Source organism: Mytilus trossulus, chromosome 6 (assembly GCF_036588685.1).
Source record: "Mytilus trossulus isolate FHL-02 chromosome 6, PNRI_Mtr1.1.1.hap1, whole genome shotgun sequence".
NCBI classification, from domain to species: domain Eukaryota; kingdom Metazoa; phylum Mollusca; class Bivalvia; order Mytilida; family Mytilidae; genus Mytilus; species Mytilus trossulus.
Window position 1 is genome coordinate 66,696,582 of NC_086378.1, and position 16,315 is coordinate 66,712,896.

At 31.9% G+C, this 16,315-nt stretch overlaps 1 protein-coding gene across 1 annotated transcript; it reads left to right on the plus strand.

Annotated features, from left to right (window-relative positions):
• The first annotated feature begins 11,323 nt into the window (after positions 1-11,323).
• LOC134723678 (toll-like receptor 3) lies at positions 11,324-13,825 on the plus strand. Its single transcript, XM_063587236.1, has one exon. The coding sequence runs from the start codon at positions 11,324-11,326 to the stop codon at positions 13,823-13,825; it is 2,502 nt and encodes an 833-aa protein (XP_063443306.1).
• The last annotated feature ends 2,490 nt before the right edge of the window (positions 13,826-16,315 follow it).

A 16,315-nucleotide genomic window follows, 5' to 3' on the forward strand; every position in this document is an offset into this window, starting at 1 on the left:
ATAGAACTTTGAATGTGTTCAATAAGTTTCATTGTTCTTTTCATAACAAAGGATACAAGTTAAATAGTCACAGACATAATGTTACAAACAAATTAAATGGGGAAATTTCGATATTTGTCAGACAGAACAAAATTTTGCTGATTATCTGTTATGTAAATTATTTCCCTTTATTACCAGCAGATCAGTAATTTGTATAGAAAATATTATTCGAATCGCAATTGCACAATAACTTCATCTTAGAAGACAAAGCTATAAAATATACACCTAAAAACAATGTTTTGAACTATTCATTTATAACATTTATTTATGATAGAAGTTTCCATATCAAAATTAGACCTTTTTATTCAGTGACTCATACTATAGTAAGACATTATTTTTGTTCCAATTGATTGACAAAGGTATCAACTAACTGGATCTGGATGGTAAGTATTAGTTATTATTTTACAGCACTCACTTCTTACTAACTACATTTCACTTGAGCAATCTGCTAAAATATTTTACCAGTTCATCAGTTAGTTGGAGTAGAAATCTAACTGCAATTTGGTAAACGGCTTTAGTCTTTGCTAATGTGATACCCCAAAGGTCACTGGATAAGCACGGTAAGAAAAAATACTTTCATGGATCTAGAGACTTACAGTTGTCATGCTGTAAAACCACAAAATATCTATTATTCCATCACTATTAATACTGATGTGGTCCTTTTCTGTCCATTTTGTCTTATTTATTTGTTTTTAGTTTATTTTTACTGTATTTTCATGGATTGAAGAAAAATTGTATTGATTCTTTCATATTTGATTTTGTTTTGATAAACTCTGCATTCAGGCTTAAGAAAATGTGTACCTTGTTAAATAATTAGATTAAGTTGTACCCACGAAATCAACGAAAATTGGTATCCCACAATATTTATCAATCCATAGTATTTTAAAATCAAAAAGGTAATGTTTGTTGATGGCCAGTTTACAAGAACTTTGAGTTTACATTTTATAAAACATTTGTCATGTGATTGTTATTTACCTCAACTGTACAAATTGTAAATAAAAATATAACAGATGTTATTACTTTGCCTACAAGTTTGATTTATGCCATCATTGTAAACCATAAAAAACTTTTCCTTTTTCGTCAAAGAGAGACGAAAATATAAAATGACATTCAAACCTGCAAGTCAAAACAAACTGACAACGCCAAGGCTATAAAAGAAAAAAAAATCAGTATTAAAATCACAACATAAAAAAACTGAAGACTGAGCAACATGAACCTATCAAAAACCTGAGGATCTGAGGTGCTTCGGAAGGGTAAGCAGATCATGCTAAATATATAGCACCCGTCATGGTTCTTATATAAGTACAAACCTTGTGATAAGTCTTATTTCGTAGTTTAAAGGAAAGGATAGGGGGGGTTACAAAGACTATAACATATCTATCGTCATCTGTGAAATAGTGTTCTGTTCTATCTGCTGGTGGACGTTTCGTCCCCGAGGGTTTCACCAGCCCAGTAGTTAGCACTTCGGTGTTGACATGAATATCAAATATGTGGTCAGGTTTTAATATGTTCATTTTGAACAGCAGCCCTCTATCAATGAAATTACGATAGCAATAACAATAATACTGCAATAGTGGAAGGTATGTACTTCATATGAAGGCGCTGCTTGAATGTTGCTAAATAGAAATGGAAAATATACAGTTTGGAAACTGAAATAGCATCTTTGGTATACTAAACTGTATCTGTTGTATCTTTTACTCATTTTTCAATATAATAGATGCGTTCACTATCAATTATTAACTGAGATACCATCATTCATATTACAGAATGTGAAATAAAGGATAATGCAAGCTTCATTTCATTCTTCCTAAATCGTTCATGTATGAAGCCAGCCTCATATAAATTAATGAACAAGTCGACAAGAAGAGGAGCAAAGTTGGTTCTCATAAGAATACAGAATACAAGAAATCAAACATCTTGGTAATGTCAGTTACATTATTTTTATTGTTTGAATAAGAGTGATGTTTTACAAAGTACGATTTATCCCACCCTACAAGTTACTTGTAACTTCGTTGACCATTGTGTTTCATGAAATTAACCCTTTTAATTTTTGTTTTAGTTTGGATTAGGCAGAGACATATATACACATATGTGTGTGTATATATGTCTCTGGATTAGGTAATACCTGTGTCGATTGTTTGGTATAAGTCAAATGTGTTAGTACTATTGCAAGATTAAATAGTCTTAGATTGTATATATATATGTACACCTCTTCAAAGCAACAGATCTTTGGATCTTTTAAGTATCCACATCTGCTATGCGTCACCTATAGAACTAGTTTCACAAAATAATAATTTAGAAACAGGTTTAATGGAGCAGATAGGAGACCGTGCAATATAGCGTTGTTGTTGTTGGTAGGGACCAATATGTAATTTCGGTGTCCAATTCATTAAGTAAAATCCACTTCTTCGCCTTTGGTTGAAATTTCAACAAGACAAAGAACAGACCTATAATTATCCAGGAGTTCCTTCTTGGAAAGAGTTGTTGGGGCATAAGTGAATTATAAATACCTTGTTAATTTATCAAGCAGTTTATATAATGAGATTTACACACCAAAAGCGACGTTGTTAGGGACATTATCTGCAAGGACATATTTGTCGTGTAACATTTCCTCAATGCAACCAAAATTATGAATATAAAAACAAACTCGTTCCTTGAGGTTCCAATTTTTTATAAAAATATAAGGATATCTAATGATTTGACGAAACAAGAAGAGTTTATCCTTCTTTAATTAAAATTTCCTTTGTTCACTTTTCTTGATAATCCCGGCCAAGGACATGATTTAAGGTAGACTAGAAACATTTGTATGTCGTTTCTGGTTAGCCTAAGCATTTTCAATGGAATTCAAACAGTATAACTGATTTAATTCGCTTTAAATTTTTACAAAGGGTCCTAAGTATCTTCATAAAGCTGTTTCCAACCATTATTGTCGTTCTATGTTGTGATATTTTCTAATGCTTTATCACGCAGTGGAATTTTGTCATAGTAATACAATCTTGTAATGTTTGTTCAAAATTGTATGTTAGATAATTCTGTATAAGTTAGTGTGATAGCGGCTAAAACACAATTTCGTCTGCTGTAACTCTATTCTTTATATGTGTACTTATTATGTCTGGGTTTTTTTTTCACATAACGTTGTCAATATGGATTTTTATAAGACTGACGTACAAATGAGAGGTTTATTCTCATCGGATTTTGTCTAATGCTTTGTTCGTTTCTGTGTGTGTTACATTTTAATGCTGTGTCGTCATTCTCCTCTTATATTTAAAGCGTTTTCCCCATTTTTGTTTTGTGACCTGGATTTTTTTTCTATCGATTTATGAGTTTTGAACATCGGTATACTACTGCTTTTATTTAGCTAGCTATAAAACCATGTTTATTCCACCATTTTCTACATAAGAAAACACCTGTTTCAAGTCAGAAAAATTACAGTTGTTATCCATTGGTTTGATGTGTATGAACTTTGATTATGCCATTTCATAAGGGACTTTCCGTTTTTTTTAATTTTCTTCGGTGTTCGGTATTTTTGTGGGTTTTTTTTCAACAATAATCATATATTTTTAAGAAAGGACAAAAATGCGAGTTATAGTATTGCGGTTTCCGGATAATCTGGATACATATACATATGTATCGGATATCAGAAAACAAGTTCATATTATTGCGATACTCATTCAGTCATTTTAATGGCAATAATAAAAACCTCGCAATATTTTTTGAGTTTACTAGTATGTAAAGCAACTCTACATAACAGTCTTCGTCATCTGAATTGCTCGTTCATCGAAACTAGCGTTTTACTAGCCTGCTAACATATTCCCAACTGTGTTCCAGGCGAATCTATTTTGCTTTTGTCCACTTTGCATTAATCACTTGAAACGCTACTTTAACCAACTTTGCAGTTCTATTCTTAGGTTTAACACCCACAAATACATACTAAATCTATCAAGGACTTTCTGTAAATATCAAATACAGTACTTTAGTTCTGTTTTTGAATATGATACACATCGTCTAAATCTGTGTCCCACAAAAATGTATCCCTGTTCATTTACTCCCTTTCTCTTACATTGACGACTTAATGGGACGCACACTACTTTATTATTTTAGTACTAGAACCAGGTTTTGTTTTTTAGCAGACATATGATGTATCATGTTTCCTGTAGTTCGTCTTAATTTTCTATATCTATCATTCTACTGTTTTATGCAACCATGTTTTTCAAAATTATTTATACCAGACATCTAATTCAGTTTAATCAATAATTTAGTTACTGAACTATGCCGCATACTGTTCTATTCACGACAATAGAATAGCCATGCAATAGGAACATTCCGCAATAACGACAGAATTCATTGGACTTACTCTTGAATAATTCTGTAATTATATGACATTCCCTACAGCTGTCATTTTCAATTCCACAGTGACATAACATATTACTTTCCCCGCAATAATGCATTCCGTGGTGACGTTATCCATCCAATTCACTGGTCTTGCATTCAATAGTGACACACATTACATGCACCGAAGAACAAAATACAATTTGGGGGAGCTGTTGGTTATCGACTATGAATAGGTGCAATATTTTTTTAATCTCATTTCAAAATCTGAAAATGGCTTAATGGACAATTATTCTACCCTCTAATGAAAAAATATTTCCAACTTGTTTAGACAAGATATTGCATAGCAGTCTGTTAATGGCTGCAAAATGCATAGGGAAAAGTAAAATCATAAAAATAGTTAACTCCGAGGTAAATTTTAAACAAAAAGTCCCATAAGACAAAGCATATGAGCAAAAATGAAATACAAGAAAACACATATTTTATCATATTGAGAGTTTCAGCTAACTATAAAAACAGGTTAACACCACCGTTTTCTACATAAGAAAAAGGTAAAATCACAATAATACTGAACTCCAAGGAAAAGTCAATCGGAAAGTCCCTAATCACATGGCAAAATCACATGACAAAACACATCAAACGAATGGATAATAACTGTCATATTCCGGACTTGGTACAGGCATTTTCAAATGTAGAAAATGGTGGATTGAACCTGGTTTTATAGCGCTAAACCTCTCACTTGTACGACAGTCTCATCAAATTCCGTTATAGTACCAACGATGCGTGAACAAAACAGACATCATAAGTAATACAATGACTTCACCAAGTCTGGAAAAGAAAGTTGTTACAATTCGTTTGACGTGTTTGGGGGTTTGGTTTTGCCATTTGATTAGGGACTTTCCGCTTTGAATTTTCCTCGGTTTTCAGTATTTTTGTGATTTTACTTTTTTCCACATAAAAAATGAAATTTTATTTCTGATAAATCTTTTTCTTTTATGATTTTATTTTTGTATGACAAAAGGCATATTTACAAAGCACATTAACAAAACTGAAAGTAATGCCTGCAAAATGCATAGACGTTTTGGTTACTATTCTTTTTGTGGATTATGGTCAGCTAAAAATCAGTGATGATTTGTAGCATTTAGTGACTTAAAAGCACTCACTGAATTAAAAGATAACAAAAATACCAAACTCAGAACAAAATTTTAAATAGAAAGTCTAAACAAATGACAAAATTAAAAGCTCAAACACTTTCAACGAATGGATAACCACTGTCATATTCATGACTTGGTACATGCATTTGCTGACGTAGAAATAAGGGGATAAACTTGGTTATATAGATAGAAAAACCTCTCCCTTGTATGACAGTCCCATACCATTCCACTTTATTGAAACCGATGTGTTAACAAAACAAAGACATAATAGGTAAAAATGTCAAAAAAGGTACAGACATCAATATTTTGTTATATAAAAACAAACACACCGAAGCCGTCTAGTGCACTTATTTCATAATATTCAATCGCAAAGTGCTGGCACCCGCAAAAAATTAGAAGGGATGAGTATAAATTTTAAAAATTGAAATCATCTTTGTAAATTTTAGTTCTTTAACAAAATCCTTTACTGTCAAACAATACATTTTTTAAACCTATGAAGCAGACTTAACTGCATTTGCGGTATTCTTATTTCAAATGCAACTAATTCCATAGTACTCAGACGTTGAATTATGTGAACGAACACTTTCTTTATCTAAATATATGAAAAAAAGGAAATTAACGAATATGAGGCTTGCTTCTTTTCATTCATATTCAGACGTACCTGTATAAAGTCTGCTTAGTGGGTAAAACAGCACGTCTTTAAAAAGGTCTTGTTATCTGAATGTAAATCGGGAATTTATAATATTGTCCACATCAAATTAGAAATCATAATTTTACGAAAACAGCTAAATTTGAACATTAAATTCTGAAATCCTAATTTGTTACTATTTTTTATATATTGTCACAGCTTTCTTGATGTGTCAACTATTAATAATATAATTATGTGCAACATCTGCATGTAACATGATCATTGTAAAATTCGGTTTAATCAATATAGCACTTGTAACATTGGATACTGATATGCACTTGTACAGGTATAATAGCGTTTTTATCCCGTTTTATATTTCATGGGCAAATTTGCGTTACGTTTTGAGATGAATAGTAAAATTTCTTAAGAAATGGAAAATGATGTTAAGTATTGCTTCAAGTTATAAAACAGAGTTTTAAATAAATGCAACGGTAGTATATCATTGTTCTCGAAGGTCATAAATCGTCGGAGAGAAAACAAATTCAAAACTGAGGGAAACACACATCAACTACAAGAGGAAAACATGAAAACAACAGACTGAAACACTAAATAGTTATCAAAGGTACCAGGATTATAATTTAGTACGTCAGACGCGCGTTTCGTCTACATAAGACTCATCAGTGACGCTCATATCAAAATATTTATAAGGCCAAACAAGAACAAAATTGAAGAGCATTGAGGATCCAAAATTCCAAAAAGTTGTGCCAAATACGACTAAGGTAAACTATGCATGGGATAAGAACATCCTTAGTTTTTCGAAAACTCAATGTTTTGTAAACAGGAAATTGACCACATTATTGATATTCATGTCAACACCGAAGTGTTGACTACTGGGCTGGTAATACCCTCGGGGACGAAACGTCCACAAAAACACCAAAAAAACGCAACAAAAAAACCAAACGACAAGATAACATACACAGAAACGAAATATAAGTTTACAAAAGGTACCAGGATTACTATTTAGTACGCCAGACGTGCGTTTCGTCTACATAAGACTCATCAGTGACGCTCATATCAAAATATTTATAAAGCCAAACAAGTACAAAGTTGAAGAGCATTGAGGATCCAAAATTCCAAAAAGTTTTACCAAACTGCTAGACCGTTGCAAAAACCAATTATGCAATAATTATATAGTTATCAAAAGTACCAGGATTATAATTTTATACGCCAGACGCGTGTTTCGTCTACATAAGACTCATCAGTGACGCTCAGATCAAAATAGGTAAAAAGCCAAAACAAATACAAAGTTGAGGAGCATTGAGGACCCAAAATTCCAAAAAGTTGTGCCAAATATGGCTAAGGTAATCTACTCCTGGGGTAAGAAAATACTTAGTTTTTCGAAAAATTCAAAGTTTTGTAAACAGAAAATTTATAAAAATGACCAATAAGTCAGTGATCGAAATTTTGACCTACCACACAAGATAATGTTATAACGAAACATCATAATCTTTGACATAGGCAGGGATGAAGATTGTTATCTTTGCAAGGACTCCTATCTATACAATTTCGAATATATTCCCTCTTTTATGATACAAATAAGTAACAAATTCAATTCTTATCAGTAGTAAGTAATATTTGGTGCAGTCAACAGACATGCCAGGGATGAAATCGGGGGAAAATGTTTAGTTGATGACATGTGTACTGAAACAATCATGCTTTTAACACTTTTATTATAGGCTACATTCATTGATTTCGAATTTAACGTTGCTAAAAATTCTTTCTTTTCAAAGGACTTAGTCCAATATTAGACGGTTTTTGTGTCAAATGAAAGTGGCCGCATTCGTGTTCATCCTTACTTTTGAAATGTGGGTTGTATTTTATGATAATACATAACGAATATAAAGGTTGAGGCCACTTTCATTTTTGACAAAAAACATCTGAAAAGTGTAATTTTTCGGCATATTTGGTAGATTTTTCATATTTGAGCTTGCATCAGGTCGTTTTTAATTACTTAATCAGTTAAAATCTTTCACATTAACTAATTGATCCAAATGAAAAAGACACTCAAATGTTTACAAAGTGGTCAAAATCTTTCGTTAGATGAAACTGAAATTTGAGGCTAATATCAGTCCTTACCGGACCTACTCCTTTGTAATACAAGCACTACAATAAACAAAAATGAGAAACACGAACACCACCACAAATAGAATTATCAAATGAAAACTCGGTACTTTGAAAATGAAAAGACTGATTTTAAGGTGAAAATTACTGCTTCAGTCTTATTCAATCTATCTATGTGTCAATACAAATATCTAATGAAAATGGACTTTTTAAAACGTAAGATCACAAACATTCTGATCTTTGAAGAAAATTCAAGATGGAAAGTCTTAATTTAATGACAAAATCAAAAGCTCAAACTCATCAAACGAATGGACAACAACTACCATGTTCCTGACTTGGTACGGGCATTTTCTATGTAGAAAATTGTGGATTGAAGTCATACTTATCAGAATGTCATGTCAGAAGAAAATTTGTTATTTTTTTTTATACCTATTTTGTTATGTCCCATTCGGTCATATTGCTCCTCAAGTACTCAAGTATTTATACAAAGTTAAGGAGATAATGCATTATTGCCAATGAAACAACTATCAACCAGGAACAGAAATGACGAGGATGTAAATAAATATAGGTCACAGATGAGACTTCAACAACGAGCAAAACACATGCTTTATAGTACAATACATGTTCTTGGATTGCCAATTTCTTTTTGGTTTGAGCGTTTCTGACGAAGGTAAATTCCGAAAAGCAAATTTGGATGCCCCACACTAATTAAGATAAATTTTCATTAAATATATTTTTCCTGTACTTTGATTAGATTTGATATATTACTGGTAAGGTGGAAATGACGAAGTTATTGAAGGTTCATGGACATGGGTAGACATGAATGTGTCTGTATATTATGATGGCTGGAATCCAGGAGAACCTGAGGGGGCAAGAGCAGAACATAGTATGGCGATTTATACGGCTATTAATTACGTTTGGTTTGATGATCATTGCACAAATTCAATTACATTCATTTTCGAAAACCGGAGGTACTGATAATTACGTACATTGTCCATATACATATAATATTATATTATATTGAAAGGTAGTGAAAAATATGAAGGATGCGTTCATATTATATCTGAAAGCTATTGAAACTAGCGTAGACGAGTCTTGCCAAGACGATATTAATTAATTTATAGATTGCATAAATTGCAAACAAGTTCGTTTTGATACGCCATCTTTACAAAAATAGTAATAGTTAAGAAGAAGAAAACAATTCAAATATTTTTTAATAAATCTTCGTACATTTCATGTTCAGTTTTTATCTATAGTATTTGATTATCTACAAACCTACTTTCTCAGAAGGATCAGAGTTCAAGATTGCCCTATAAATGTCCAATATGAAGCGAAATTTTTTATACTAAACTTTATATATACAGTAAATGCACACATTACAGTAAAACAAAGTACATTCTAATGCAACAACGTTTGTAACGTTCATTTTGATTGGATAACGTCACTTTCTTACATGGCATCAATTGATAATTGATGTTATGGGACGTACGCGCAAGCGCAGACGGCATTTGACAGATTTTAGATACATGTTTTAACGTTGTTTTCTGTCAGTTTCAGTAGAATGGAGATAACAATATTGTATTTTAAGCTCCGACGGCATCAATTGGGGATTTGATGGTCGCAAATACCCGTACCCGTAGCTAAAAATACAATACAGTTATATCCTAATTGTCTGTGCTTTTGAACTGCCAATTTATCATTTGTGTTCATGTAGGTATTAATGTTTAATAGTTATAAAATGTAACGTGAAATACTCATTTTCAAGGAATTCTAGACAGTTGAATTCAGTGATGTAAACTTGGAAGTCAGTTTGCTTTTTTCACAACCATAAAATTTAATTCAGTTATTTCATCCATAGGGTTAGATTTAGAAAAAACGAAAAAATTGCTTTCGTATATTTCACTGATAAAGTTTTATACATCATTTTTCTCTGGTTTCATTATTATGGACACTGGATTTTGTTTAAGACTATGTGGACCTTCAAATGTCTTTTGTGTTATTTTAGTCGCTATATCATTGACTGATTTTACATTTCACCCTTTTTACATTTTTGTTTCGATTGTTTTATCGTGTCTGTTAATGGTTGACTGATGTTACATGAAAAACCATATAGGAACTGTTACATGTGGTGTCAATGTGGTTTTCCATTATATTTTGATACACAGCTACATCATAGTGGAAGAACAGTTGAATTTATGGCCTTGTATTTATTGCCTTGTATGCTTTATAGTGGCAAGCTAGGGGACTGTTCTAATAAAAAGTTTAGATGTAACCTTTTGCGATGCAAATTGTCTGCTTCGACCATACAACTCTGTTGTTTAGTATCAGCCCAAATTATCCACCCTTCCCTCAAGTCCATCAACTGTGCAGCATCTGCAAAATATAGTTATTGTTCCAAACATACATGGAATATTTGCCGCGGAACCTTCATTAAACAACAATTAATAAAGCGTTTATTTTGAATAAAAATAAACGCGATATGTTCACACTGTTTTCCTTTCGTTTATCAATTCAAAATATTAAAAAAAAAAGAATTTGATATATGTACATGATACTACAGTCAAGTTCAATAGGAAGATGGTAAAGTCGTCATTTTAATAAATCTCTCAAACTGAATATTACAGTTTCTCTATCACTTATATCAATTTTGTTTTTATTAGAAAATGTGGCAAAGGGGAAAGGTATGAGTATAATCGCCTCAAAAAGTATTAAGACTACTGCTTACCCTAGATCTCACATAGGGAAATAATTGTATAGATTCGTTATTCCCAAATACTAATAACCTAGAATAACCTAATGATTTCATCGAAACGGTATGATAGTACTAGTAGTTGGCCTTGAAAACTGTGTGCACTGTTTGATTTTCCTTTATATGAACAATTTTAATGCACATAAGGGGTATTATAAATCTAGTTAATGCAAACATCGTTATCGTTTAAGACAGGTACTATAAAATATAAAGAAATGTGTTAAAAATTTTCATTATTTTTCATTGGAACGTTACAAATTATTTTTTTACTGATATTGAAGACTTTATAATCACAGTTACGTAATGTACAAAAGAAGTATTTTGCTATTTGTTTCAAATGTTTGTTTGATTTTTATAATTGCAACTAAGAACCAATGCACAATGCACACAAATTCTTATGGATCTAACGTTACAAATTGTTCATATGAGAACCTGACACAAGTACCGAAGAATCTATCTCACGATATCAACATTCTAATTCTTGACAATAACAAAATACGGAAGATTGAAAATGATGCTTTCAGTAATTTAAAACAATTAATTGAACTGACAATTAACAACAATTCATTAGAAAGCTTGGAATCTAAAGCTTTTATAGGATTGACATCATTGATTACACTTAAGATGTCTCGTAACAATCTGGACTTTCTAGCATATACACCGATCTTGTTTAGCTTTATAGCTAATATATCAGTGCTTGATATCAGAAGGAACATGAACTTTTCAAATAATGCAAAACTGCTGACCAATTATCCAGACAAAGCACTTGGAGTACTTGTAAACTTAGAAACCCTTGCTATTGATCTTGGACCAATACCTGTATTTGGAGAAGGGTTCAAGAAGATGGGTAAACTTAAGGTATTGGAATTCGATAATTGTAAAGTAGAGGTATTGAATTATTCAACATTCATAAATTTTAACTGGAGTATTGAATATTTGCATATGAATAGATGTCAACAGTTTGTTAAAGTAGAGCCGGACACCCTAAAACCTTTTCCAAATCTCAAAGTGTTAGATTTGTCGGATACTTACGTGCATCCAATACAGGCTTTCCAGTTTCTAAAACCTTTAGCAAATAGTTCCATGGAAATGATAAACTTTCATCATGTAAATGATGAATCGATTACAAACCACAGTGCATATAGCTTTGAAGTAAATATTACGAAGGAGTTGGTAAGGTATATACAAACAATTTGTGTAGAAGTTCTTGATATTTCTAAAAACAACATAGTAGATTTTGAAAATGGTTCACTTCTTACATTCAATCGACCTGAATGTCTTCTGAATATTTCACTATCTGAGAACCGATTTTCATTATTTCATGCACATCGGCTTGAAAATATCAAACAGTTTTTCAATAGTGCTCAAAACCTTACAAAATTCGAGTACTCGTATATACCTTTGAGTTTTATCAATTATCCACCTATTGCAGTGAACAATCTGACTAATATCACCGAAGAACGAGTTATAACATTACCCTCTTCAATAAAAGTAGTGCATATGAGCCATGTTTTACACAGCGGGCAACCAGTCTTGTGGAAAATACCACCGAATGCGAGTATATATCGATTTGATGTGTCTTTCTGTGTAACCGTCGATCAGGCAACCGCATCAAACGGTTCTGTAATAGAGTATCTTGATGTAACGGGAGTCGATTCAAGAGTAGTTTTCGATAAAATACAACTGTATCCGTTATTTAAACTTGAAATACTTGTAATGAGGAGCACACGTTTGTATATTACAATCAAAAATCAGAAAAACATTTTTACGTTTGTATCAGGAACTGAAAAATTAGATATTTCAGATAACTTTTTGTGGAAATTGCCTTCTGACATATTTGAAAATATGACTAGACTGACAATCTTGAATTTGTCAAACAATCTTTTCAGAGCCGTTCCACTTGCTATTACAAGGATACCAAATCTCAAAGAACTCGATTTGAGAAATAACCTTCTAACCAATATCAATAGTACATTTCAAGAATTGTTCGATGTTTTGTATGCAAAACATGGAGTGTTTAAGCTCCATTTAGACTACAACGCATTTGTTTGCGATTGTACAAACTACGACTTCATCCGCTGGCTTCATAAAATGAAGAAAACCAATTTCATATTCGACAACAATGGTTACAAATGCCTTTTACACAATTCATCACTAACTAACACAAGTACTGCTGCTTCACATTTTAATGAACTTTTTGCTGGATGTAACAACGGTATGTGGCTTAAAGCAGGGATAGCTCTAATTGTTACATTTATTGCAATGTTTTTTCCTTTTACACTTTTATACAGTTTTAGATGGCGAATTTCATTTTATCTCTACAAACGTTTTAGACACACATTAGAAAAAGGTATCGATGTAAAGTTCAAGTATGATGTTTTCGTGTATTATTCTGAAAGTGATCTGTCATGGATTAAGTATATACTGATGCCTGAGTTAGAGAGAAAATGGGGATTGAAAATGTGCATAGAACATAGAGATTTCCCAGTAGGGAGGCCTATAGCTGACACATTCGCTGAGTGCATTGAACAAAGCAGACATATTATATTTCTTGTGACGTCTTCCTTTAAGAATGATATATGGGGACAATACGCAGTTGAGCGGGCAAAATATCATCACTTCTCACAGAATTTACAAAAGATTATCGTCATAACCAAAGGAATAAATACGGAGGAAATTCCACACGAATTAGCTGTTTTGTGGAAGGACCTTGCCTTTATTGCATGGCCGAATGTCAACGAAAAAGAACTTGAGAACGTTTGGAACAAGCTTAAATTGTGGTTATTCCTCAATCATTCGAATTAACCACGTGGAATAAATACTTAACTACATTGCAATATAAGGAAACATTACAATTGTTATCTTATAAAACGTCGATTTTGCCACTCGTTCAAAATCGTTTACTTAAATAAAATGTTGTAATTTTTTTGTAAATATTTTGCATAAATCACTTTTGATAAAACCTTACATTTGTAATTTAATAACAAGGGTGTTCGTGTCTTATTTTCTTTTACTTTTTTAATACGGGTTTTTCTTACAAAATTTTGCCACAACAGGTACTAATGAAGGCTGATAACGTTTGGGGGCTGAGAAGATTCAATGGATACGTTTAGCGAAATGGATAGTATAAAACCATAAAGCCAGGTTCAAACCAACATATTTTCGTAAAGTGGCATGTACCAAGTCAGGAAAGTGGTAGTTCCCTCAGTTTTAGTTCGTAACCCGGATTTGATTTTTTCTCAATCGATTTATGAATTTTGAACAGCGGTATACTACTTTTGCCTTTATTTATCTTATAGTTCGTTTCTGTGTGTGTCGAGTTATCGTTTGTTTTTAGTTGCACTTCAATGTTTCTGTTTTTTCGTTGTTTTCCTCTTATAGTTGATGAGTTTCTCTCGGTTTAAGTTTGTTACCAAAATTGGTTTTCTCTCAATCGATTTATGACTTTCGAGCAGCGGTATACTACTGTTGCCTTTATTCAAAGTCTAATTAGTAAAATATAAAATCTATCATTTACATCAAAACATCAAAAATGTGGTGCACACTTTTAAATAAGCTGGGGTGTTCACCACACTTTGTTTAAATCTCTGCATTATCAGAAAAAAAATTACAGTCATTTATTGAATAAACATCGAAAGTCTATTGACATATTACGTAATAAGATCATAAATAATTAAACTAGGAAGTAATTAAAAGGTTAAACAACTCTAATCTCATACAGAGAGGGTTTTTCAAAGTTTTTAATAGATTTCTAATACTCAATTTATTCTTCTGTCAACATGATAAACAAAATGTAATTGCTGTTTTTACGATATAACTGAAGATTGTTTTATAAAACAAACGGACTAACACGAATTTCTGTGATAAATCATTAATTAAAATAGGAACTGAAGTACATATATCATGTTGTGTAAAGATTCGTATGGAATGCTAAGATGATAAACAGATATGTTCCTGATTTATTTATACAGTTGTATTAGTATTCTTAGACCTTACTCTGGGCCCAATCGTATATATTTTGTCAAAATTATCATTCAGTCGGAAACCCAGTTGAAAAAGAACAAAAGAATCGAAGCTCTTTGTTAGAGAAGGCGACAAATGTGAACTGTAATGTTTACTATAGTGACAAAAAAATTAAAAATTAATAGAAACAAACAAAAATACAATTTTCTTCTCAATTACGAAGTGTTTTATTTCAAAAATACCATTTGCATAAGTTTTCAATTTATCTAGTACATAGTTAAGCAGAACAATAAGATATCAAGTCGACGACATGGGTATCTTTCAAGTTGGATGAAGAAAATGCATAATCTCCGATTTTTTTTATTTTTTTTACCAAGGACGGAAAACATATAAATATATTAGTTCAGTATTGACTGCATTAACTATTCCTGTGTAACTAGCACGCATGATTCAAATTGTAATTACAATTTTCTCAACTAACATGCTGTTTCTTTTTCGGACTTTCCGTTCGAAATTGTCCTCGGAGTTCGTACTTTTTTGTAATTTATTTTTTCCTTTTTTTCAATTCCACATTTTTTATTTTTGATAAGTCTACACATATTTATATTTGATTTTGTCTCCGAATATAACTCTAAATTACATTCAGTGTAAAGTGTTATGGCCAATTTTTTTTTTTCGCTTCTTTTCAAAGTCAAAGAGTAAGTAAAAACTAGACGGCGATATACACATAAGTCGCTAGTTCTCAACGAATTCGTGATCGTTACATAAAAAGAACGAAGTGTCTATTGCATTCATTCTTCCTCATTAACAATGTTGGAGCAGTTTTTGCGTAAGAGGCATTCTCCGTTCATCGAAGTCTGTATAGTATTAACATGCAGAAGCGTAACGTATTGATTGCAGGATGCAAACGTCATACGAGGGGACAGTGAAATGTAAATTTGACAATTGAAAAGTTAAAATCGTCACGTTTGTCATTAATTCTAGTTTAAAGTTTTTGTCAATACCGTGGGAATGACTAACATATGAAGCAGAACTTCTAGTTTCGATCGTACCTTTAATTTGAAGTGAAATTCAATTTATGAGATGCAAGCAATCAATGAAATTTGTTTTAAAAGGTGATTTTTAACACACAATTGGTATGAACACAGTGTTATTAACAGACAGTAATATAAGCATTGCCATTTGAACCTCTGTGTGTAAATGATAAACGTATCCAAATAAACTGTTAAGGAATCATTAGTTCCCGATTGATATTAATCGCGATTGGCTTTAACAATAAGTACAGTATTGTCTTAACTGTTTTTCTAAATGAATAAGTCGGTACACAGATCC

What these genes read in the sequence shown, in the direction of transcription:
- LOC134723678 (XM_063587236.1), top strand. Translation starts at nt 11,324, where the DNA reads ATGTACAAAAGAAGTATTTTGCTATTTGTTTCAAATGTTTGTTTGATT.